The sequence below is a fragment of the Plodia interpunctella genome, chromosome 2, assembly GCF_027563975.2.
Source record: "Plodia interpunctella isolate USDA-ARS_2022_Savannah chromosome 2, ilPloInte3.2, whole genome shotgun sequence".
Classification (NCBI taxonomy): domain Eukaryota; kingdom Metazoa; phylum Arthropoda; class Insecta; order Lepidoptera; family Pyralidae; genus Plodia; species Plodia interpunctella.
In genome coordinates this window covers 8,778,964-8,788,638 of record NC_071295.1, presented here as the reverse complement: position 1 = coordinate 8,788,638, position 9,675 = coordinate 8,778,964, and the positions used below count along the sequence as shown (strand labels likewise).

The 9,675-nt window shown below is 34.3% G+C and overlaps 2 protein-coding genes across 3 annotated transcripts; one reads left to right on the top strand and one right to left on the bottom strand.

Annotated features, from left to right (window-relative positions):
* Window positions 1-77: 77 nt before the first annotated feature.
* mRpL42 (mitochondrial ribosomal protein L42) lies at window positions 78-578 on the top strand. Its single transcript, XM_053757449.2, has one exon. It carries the CDS (start codon window positions 186-188, stop codon window positions 522-524), a length of 339 nt encoding a protein of 112 aa, XP_053613424.1. The 5' UTR covers window positions 78-185; the 3' UTR covers window positions 525-578.
* A 231-nt stretch (window positions 579-809) lies between these two features.
* On the bottom strand, window positions 810-9,303 carry LOC128676948 (dual specificity protein phosphatase 13B-like). Of its 2 annotated transcripts, XM_053757428.1 has the most exons (5): window positions 9,143-9,289; window positions 8,541-8,618; window positions 6,282-6,406; window positions 4,456-4,682; window positions 810-3,466 (listed from the first exon to the last, which is right to left on the bottom strand). In XM_053757428.1, exons 1-5 carry the CDS (start codon window positions 9,158-9,160, stop codon window positions 3,267-3,269), a joined length of 648 nt encoding a protein of 215 aa, XP_053613403.1. In that variant the 5' UTR covers window positions 9,161-9,289; the 3' UTR covers window positions 810-3,266. The 2 variants fall into 2 exon arrangements, with proteins under 2 accessions (XP_053613403.1, XP_053613411.1); XM_053757436.1 differs by lacking the exon at window positions 8,541-8,618 and having other exon boundaries at window positions 9,143-9,303.
* Between the last annotated feature and the right edge of the window lie 372 nt (window positions 9,304-9,675).

Here is a 9,675-nt window from a genome sequence, read left to right as displayed (position 1 = left end):
GGTACCTATACGTTTTTTTTGTTGGCACACCATCGATAAAACTTGTTTTTTTTTTTGCTTGTTGGTTATTGTCATATGTCAATGTCATTCATCACATCTTACATTCACGAATTTAGTTTTTGCTCAGCAGAGGTTATAATATTAGTAGTAAGTTGATTTATATCGTCAAATCTATATTGGGCATAATGGCTCAGTTATTTCGTACAATATTTATACCCAAAAATATTATAATTAGGTGCTACAATAAAATTGTGATAACCGACAATGGATCTACTATAGTAGCACTTCATCAAGAAGCAGAATTTCCTTACGAATTTTCGAAGCCCCTTCCTGAAGAAAAACAGGATAATTCTATTTTAAAAATGAATGATAAGGATGAAGTAAGAAGAGTTTTTGTAAATATGAAACCGGAGATTGCCAGGGAGCAACTGTCGGCGTTAACGTTAACAACAAAACACAGGTGGTTCCCCAGGGCTCGAGACAAGAGAGCAAAGAAGACCGAAATGAATAGACCTTATTTGTAAATGTAGCCTATAAATTAGAGTAATATAGATGCAATAAATATACACTAAAATCTTTCATTTCCTTTTTCTGATAGTGCTTTATGAAAATTGTTCTAGCTCAGTTTTATAAGTAGGTATTATGTTGTTAATAGCCTTTAGTAATGTTTAGTAAGTCTATCAATACTCATATAGATTATAATTAATATGGGTTTGCAGACAGAGGTTGCTATATTGTTGTAAAATTTATTTGAAGAATTACATACTATACTTTATATATGTATATGAAACAATAAAAGACGAGAGTAGTTCCTATGATAAATAACTTTATTTTTATTAACAAACTATGATTCACTTTCACTGTTATGTAAACAATAGGCTATTTGATGCTTATTTACAAAAAAAATATTAAAGAATGTGTTCGAAAAACATATCTATCACTATCAATACCTATTTACAAGTGTAAGTTGGATATATGCATAAATTTTGAAAAAATTTGACATAAAATTCTATCAGTTATGTTATAATATATAAATTAGTAATAAATAAACTTTATTTGTATCATAATAATAAATATGTATGTATAATCTAAATAATAGTGTAGAGCAAAATTGGACAATACAATTTCAATCAAGTTTGGAAATATATATTTTTTTAATTTTTCAATACACCATGTAAATAAAGAACTGATAGTTACTTAAAAATGTCAGCATAGCCTATTGGTAAAGTTACATACTTTTTCATCTTTTGCAAAATACAATATTAATACAAAATAAATAATATTTCATCTGCATACACATATATTCTATTTAGCAAGTCACGAAAATAATTTAAAGGTACAGTTGTAATGTTAATAAAAATATGTACAGTCACCCGCACATCAAGCTGGGTAGCTAAATAATTGACGTGAAGTTGGCTGTACATGTATGAAAAATAACTAGAATAGAACATATATATGCTTAATCATTTTTATATAATCCATCAACTTCAATATCACAAACTTTGCTTTCTTTGGTGCTTATTAAATCTAACTATTGTACTTACAAACAGACTAGTTAAATATTTTCACTTTTACTAATATGCGACCATTTTTATATTTTAAAAATACGATTTTTATATGTAACTTTTGACATTTACACTAAATCAGAAGCTGTTATAAAACGATAAATAAATAACATCAAATAAATTCAACTGAAAGTAGGTCTTGCTTTTGGGTCAAGCCGTCAAGTGCTATAATTTTAAACAGACCTTCAACGTCGACACCATTGGGCGGCCAAATGTCACGTGTTGGCAACACGTCGGGAGCTGACAATGTGCCTACTCCCCGTGACGCCGACGCGCGCCGGTGCAATGACATACATATTAAGGTAAACGTTACAAACTATTTAGTAAACACCTGAGGAGCACTGACCATTCTCATGCAGTTTAAACCGCCCAAGAGCAGTTTCAAAGTGCAAATCTAATTAGATAAATACACTAACCTTGACAGTTAGGTGAACCCACGAACCAAATTAGAATCCAGTGTGTATCAACGTGTGCACAGCTGCTAAGTAATTCGCACAGACATCAAGTAAAGGGACAGGGTAATTTTGTTTTCCATTCGAAAAAGGGCGGAGCTGCTCCTTCCGTCTGCCGCAGCCCCGCGTACGTCACGCAACTTTTGTTAGAGAAATAACAATAAGGTGTCGCCTATTTGTTTTTGTTTCGTGGGTGAACCCATTTTAATAAATAGTATTCGTAACATTTTCACACTACACAAAGGTATCTATTGTGACTTTACTTACGTCTTATTAGCTCCCCAATAGTTTACTGATGTTTTTGCTTCAGCTTACTATCTACAAACAAGACATCACTCAAGTGCCAAAATGCCAGTCTTGAAGAAAACTTAAAGCTACCAAACATAACACACCAGCGACGACCCAGGGCGTCATAACAAGAATACGTCATCACATGACTAAGGCTAGAAAATTGTACTATAGTCGAAGAGATATTAATTATTATTACTCAATAGAAGCTATAACGTCTTATATATTGGACTTCTTAATGACTTACAATTTAAGGTTTATTTTACAAAAATAATGGATCCATCTATAACAATACGAAAACAAAATGGCACACGAGATTTACTTGTAATACATAATAAGATCACATACCTTATATTTCCTTAGTAATAACCTTGACGATATAAAAGTCAATTTTGCCAGCAACCTAAAGAAACTTCCAGTAACAAAAAGCAAAAATTTCAATTTTATCAACAAACACATTTGTTAGTAGGAAGTTATTTTGTTTTATCTAATGAGGATTTCAGATGATATTGTGGCTTACAAAAATACAATTATCAGATAATTACATATTAGGAATTCTTAAATTATTCATAAAATATAGATTTTATATGTTATTATTGGGCAAATGCTTGAACATTCAGCCCCTATGTTTTACACCGCAAGGCGGTAAGATTTGAGTAAATACTTTCGAAATATGTTATATTTTATAGAGCAGTCTGCGCTTATATTTTATTGGGCATCATCCGTAAATTTATCCATGAAAAGAGCCCCGAAAAATGGAGATGACGCAACTTCATTAGCCAAAATATATTTCTAATCCAGCTGTAAGAATTAAGAATAGTCTAGGAGCTCGATTCATGGAATTACTTTATTGTTTAATCTAGTACCTGTGTGTGTATTGGCGGTCTAGACTGCGCACGCGATGCCGGCCGTACCTGAGCTCGTAGGAGAGGCCAAGGAGCGGCTGGAGGGGAGTGATGGGTCAGCGGATGCGGGAAACACGTAGCTCCCGGTCTAGCTGCTGCAGCTGACGTATGAAGCCCTCATTGGGATGGATGTCCCGCCGAGAGCGTACCGCCGCTAGCGCTTCTGTGAGCGTCATGCCCCGCTTGATCATGAGGAAGGCTATCGCACAAGTCGCTGAGCGGGACACGCCCATAAAACAGTGGACGAGAACACGGCCTGCAAAATAATGAGTTTACAACTATTATTGCTGTATTTAAATATGTATAATCAAATGAAAAATAAAAAACTACTATAGTTACTTTGTGTTGGGGTGGGTTCAATTCCCTCTCGAATCCTAAGTTTTTTCATCTCATTATTTAAATTTCCTTAGTTAATAAAAGCCCATACAATCTCCTAATTGTCATATTATTAGTAGTTCGATATTTTATCAATCGTAAATCACTTAGTCAGTATGTCAATGAAACACGTCATACGACTTTTTGGCAACACAAATGGAATGGATTGCCATTGGCTATTCCAAACACATTTATTATTGTTATAGAAAATATGTATTGGTTACCTACAGCCACAATAAAGAATGATACAATATAAATATGTTTTCCATTATTTTCCATCAACATTGATTTTCCTCGTGCGCGTGGGTATAATCCGCACCTAGGCCACCTACACGGCGAGGGACGTCTATTTATGGAAATCGAATCATGATTGTTCTGTAATAAGGATGTACCTACCTTTGTTGATTACTTCAATCTATTCAATTCAGGTAAAAAATCAAGTTTCCGAATGTATATAACCACCTGCGCATAAATAGCTAAATGCTTTCCTCAACACAATAGTAAAATAGCAAAATGTTTTTGTACAACTAACGGTCTGTAAGTAAATCTAAGAATGATTGAAGAGTAAATGTTTAGATATACCTAAGTTCAATAACAATGCATTGTTTTACGTCTTATATGCTGTGTAGTTTTCATATGTTTGCTGAACACAATTCAAGATATACCAACATATTTTTGTCGTCGATAAGAAAACACATCATCCTCAGTCCTTCGTGACTTCCTGTGATGTGAGTAGTATTGCAGTCGTTCCTGAGCAGCGGTGATCACTAACAGGTTGCTAAAAAAAGCTACTATGCGTATTGGTCTACCCGTCTACCTCACATGACAATTCAAGCTCAGTTGTTATAACAGTCAATTTACGTAACTTACCACCACTGGAAATGCCTTCGTCGATGAAGTTCGCAGCGATATGGAAGTACTTTGATATATCAGTGCTGGGTAGGTCCATCAGCTGGAAGCCCTTGTAGCGTAGTCCGGGACAGTCTCGGTAATACAAGTGGTCTGTGTCAACCTGTGTGTATCGCTTCCCCTCGGCCGTGTTCAGAACGTAGTTTATGCCCATGCGACGGAGGAACGCCTTGTCTTTCGCAGCGACACTGTGTAAGATGAAATGGAGTAAAGTCGAATGTGAAGTTAAAAATGTATTTCAATGGTGTACTGGAGACATCCAAAGCGCGATAATAATACGTCTATTTATTATTTATTTGTTGTTTTAATACAACGGTACATGTGTATTCTATTACAATATTTCTAAAAGGAAGAAAAAATCTTATAACAATATCACATTAAATAGAAACATAAAAAACATTATTGTATTTTCAATACAAGCAAGTCGACTCACATTCGGCAATCTCTATTTGTATAACCTGATGTGTTATATCAGGTTTATCATCAAGATAATACAGACGGTAAATTTCAGGCTAGACTCGATCTAAATGGTAGACCTAAATTTTGGTGTGGTTCATAACATAAACTAAAAGACAGTCTAAAATAAAGATCACACCATCACTATGGAGCACTGGCGCCATTACATACGCAGGACCAATACGGATTAGAAAGATTCCCACTCTAAAATAATCCAAACAAGTAAAGTATGTATGTAGGTAAGTGAGCCAAACTTAAATCGAAATTCTGAACTAATTCCTTAACTCGGAATTTTCTTTAATCCGATTCTGCAAAAATTTGACCTAGTTACGTATTTATTTTAACTTACACACACAAGACGTCATATCCAATAAATCTTCAAATCAAGGTTACTGAATTCCTTCGAAAAGATTTTTTATCGGAATTTGTTGATTCAATCATATCAGTTTAATTGTACCTATGATATATTTTTTATCTAAAGGCTAACAAGTGTACAACAAACGATATTGGATTCATTCTTTAGTTATATGTACACCACGAAGGTCGTTAAGTACCTATATGCATATACCTATGTATTTTAACTGTTTATGCGCATTGCCAAGAAACAAACAAGAATAAATTGCAGGGACGAAGAGCAAGTGGGAGTGAATACTGGAGCTATGAAGGTTGCTGTCTAGACAAGTTAAACCCTACATAACCACTGCAGCAATAAAGTTCATATTTCTATGGCTATGCGATAAAGGTTGAAGTGGAAAATCTATATATATCCTATTAGCAAGGTATAGAAATAATGGCTTATTGGAGTAGCGCATCAAATATTCAAACTTGAGTTGTAAAGAGAGAATCGTAAAGTTGTTTGTTCATCGTTTATTCCATCCTATCCTACTAATATTATAGATGCGAAGTTTGTAAGATGTATACCTATGTATGTTTGTTTCACGCAAAATCTACTGGACCGATTGTTATGAAATTTGGTACACGGGTACAATATAACCTGGAATAACATATAGAGTACTTTTTATCCCGGAATTCCCCAGGGAAGCGAAGCCCCGGGGCGCAGCTAGTCATATATAATAGTCATTACACGCAAAAGGTGCATTTTAGCTTCTTAAATAATACATGATCATGTCACGATCGTCTGTTTGACTTAGGAATAAGCAGAAATATAGTTATAGGTATTTTTAGTACTCAAAGTTTACATCTACGTTTTTTGTGTTTACGTCACTGTTTGTTTCAGAATAAAAATAAAATTAAAAATAAAGTCTCCACTCGCCTTGATCCCTACCGATTTTCTACCGATAACATACTTATAGAATAAAAACAAAACTTACGCATCTCCAACGAAGAGTCCCGGATAGACCTCATTGAGGTCCGGAATGGGGCTGTAGGAGACCTCCGCGAAGGGCCTCGAGCGAAACGACAGCGAGTTGAGGACCGCCGACGGAGACCCAAAGCTCTGCACATGAAATGCACATGGTAAGCACTCGCTCAACGCTTGGCCCATTTCCAAAAACTACCTACCACACGAACTCTAACACCACTATCCCTTTCTATACACACGTTTGTTGTTATTCAATCATATTCAGGTAAATATGGATTGTAAGGGTTGGAATAGTATAAAAAGCACCACCGCAATATTTTTACATTATTTACAATAAAAATCTATGTACAAACTACAACGTACATGTATGAAATAATGTCTGCATTATTTCATGTGACAGTGTATTTACGGAGAATAACTGATATGATACTGATGCCATTCGCTTTGGAGAGGACATGATAATTTCAAAACAAATATATTGATACTTCTGTGACTTTAATAAGAGATAACAAAAGTCAGCAATCAGAGAAATTATACTTTAGTGTAACATCAACAAATTATTTATTTGGCATGTCATTGTCATTATCAGACATGGATCGGATGAGGAGTATGAGTGACATACCCTACACCTGCTACAAATGAAGCCATTAGAATGAATGTTGGCTGTGAGACGAACCAAATATTTGCATTCTTCGACATGAGAGAAGATGACCCTGAAGATGTGATTAGCCACTCACCAAACCCTACACTGTGCATTAATTTGTTTGCAGAAGGTAGTACGACTTGGTTCTATTTGTACATAAATTATAATCCAAAGTAGGTCCTGTAAAAGATTTCCGAATGTCATTGTCCTCCTACTGCTTTCACGCTTAAATTACACATCAAATCTTAAGTTTTGGATAGGTACTTATAATTATGAAGAGAAGGACAAACATAGGTTGTGTGGGAAATTTATATTCATATTCATGGGGGCGAAGCCGCGGGAAAAAGCTATTTTGTTATTTAAAACTAAATCTTTTGAGTTCTACTATCCCATAAACACAAGTCTTGAAATTAATTTGGGCTAACTATTTAGTGGTTACTTGTCTCTAGCCTGTGGTTATGTCCCACTGCTGGGCAAAGGCCGCAACGGAAACCGCGAAAGTGATGGCGGGATGACTTGGATGATTTCCTGTGGTGGCAGCAAACTGCAATCAAAGATTCTTGGAAGAAGGAAGGGACGCCTTTGCCGAGCAGTGAGACATAACTACTTGCCTCCACGTATTTATTTTGTCATGAACTTCCAAAGTGTTCTCTTATAGAATATAGCGTGTAATTATTGTATGTGGTCTCATAGTAATAGGTCCATGACGTATTTCTTGTGAGTCACTGTATACTGGCGTATTCACATGTCGTTTCGCACTTGGTAGTACGTCTAACTCTATATTGCATGATATCATATTACATTGCTATGTTAGGTGTTTGCTCCCGAAGTGAACTCAGACTGGTTTTGAGAACAATTAATGTTGATTTAGGTCGGTCTTGTTCACGAAGCAAAAACAAAGAGGAGATTCCTTAATGCCATTTCTCTAACAAAAGGTGTGTAACCATAAGCAGGGAGGCAGACGAGTGGGGTTTGCCAGGCCACCCCTTTCCAAACGAAAAATGAAATAATTACCAATTAGGATACTAGTAAGTTTGTAGTATGTAATGTAGTAAGTAGTTTTACTAGCAATAAAGATTAATTCGTAAAATGTCCAATGTTATTTAACATACTTTGTTAGTAAAGTGACAAGAAAAACCATTCATAAGTGAAAAATATTGAATAATATCAAAAATACCATTATATTATTACTGATTTAATTAAAACTTGTGCATTATTCACAATTAATCACAATTTTGTTTTTTGTCAATAAAATTGTTTATTTTTTAATTAAAAAAGCATTGAGTGAATTATGTGTCCATTTATCACAACTTGGCAAATTACACTAAGAACTAACTAAAATATTAGTAAATAGACCTAACAGCTTACAAAGATGGCATCATTAGGCAAACAAATTGCAGCAGACTGTTTATCCAAAATTTTACATAGAGCATTCATTTTTCACAGAGATTTGCTAAGTATATCCATCTGTGGCAATGCACAGATCATAACATAATATTTTACATAATATATCAAAAGCCTAATTTACATTAATTGAAAATTAGTTAACAGTCAAATATACTTCTTGCTTAATGAGACCGCAAACTAAGAAATCAGTAAGTAGGTTTTAAGCCACAAGATAAATACCATTAGTGTCCTTAAGTAGGATCCTACGCGCTGTTCATTAGCTGCGCAGTATGAATGAGATCTCGGAAATAGTGAGTACTGTTGATAATAGAGGTTAATATTATATTATATAAGCATTGTAAAAGCTTCTGATGTTAAGAAACATGAAAGTAGGTACATAACAAATTAAAAAGCATAATGTATGAACAGGTAAAATAAATAGCCTAACCATTTTTTCTAGAGACAAGCTACAATAAAATATTTTGGGTAATAACTTCAATAAGCATGTCAAATAGCAAAGGAAGAAAGATTTGAGCTTCACTAAGATGGAAGATGATACCTATCTCAATAAGTACGACTGTTCTATTGTAGCGTCCTTGAAACTATGACTAAATGTAGCGAAAATAGAACGGGATTATGTTCAAATCTATTTTTGTTTTTGTACCTAATTTATGACATACATTATATGATCTAGTATAACAACTGATAACTAAACAAAATAGTGATAAGCCAGTTCATATGATGAGCAATATATTGAAAATACCTAGCATAATAATAATTTACTTTCAGGTCAGATATTAAGAGAAAATAATAGATAATAAACCACATGCAAAGGTACTCACAGAATCCCTGTAACTCATGATGTTTGATTGTATCACTGATAAAATTTGTTATAAAATAAGTATATCAGAAAAATAGAAATAGAAATCGACACCGACAACCTACTGCGCACTCCGAAAAAAATTCAATAAATGCGCGCCATGACAAGCAAGCAAGCAGATCAAAATATGTCATTCTAGTTGTCATTTGTCAAATAAAAATCTGTCAATAACAGACAGAATGTATACCACAGAATAGGGCATATTACGCAAAGTTCAGCGCAGATGGCGCTACTGGTTCAACTAAGGTACACAAAAATTGCCAATGGAGGCAAAAAAAACCCAATTTTCAATATTGTTGCAGATTTAGGACTAAAAATACCTTCTACGCAATCGTAGTGTGAATTTAAAGGAAAAAGGAAGGATTTAGTAGATTATCCTGAAAATAATAACACTATTTTAGGTTATGTTCTGCATCATTTGACCAACTGTGGTCATAAACTGATATAAACTTGATTTTGACTGAAGATCATACTTGTATGAAGTCCATATTTTAA

Coding starts and splice junctions, on each gene's coding strand:
- mRpL42 (XM_053757449.2), top strand. CDS start 186: ATGGCTCAGTTATTTCGTACAATATTTATACCCAAAAATATTATAATT.
- LOC128676948 (XM_053757428.1), bottom strand. Junction 6,407..8,540: donor CCTACTTAAGGACACTAATG/GTATTTATCTTG, acceptor TTTCATGTGCAG/AGCTTTGGGTCTCCGTCGGC. Junction 3,467..4,455: donor CGAAGGCATTTCCAGTGGTG/GTAAGTTACGTA, acceptor ATTATTTTGCAG/GCCGTGTTCTCGTCCACTGT.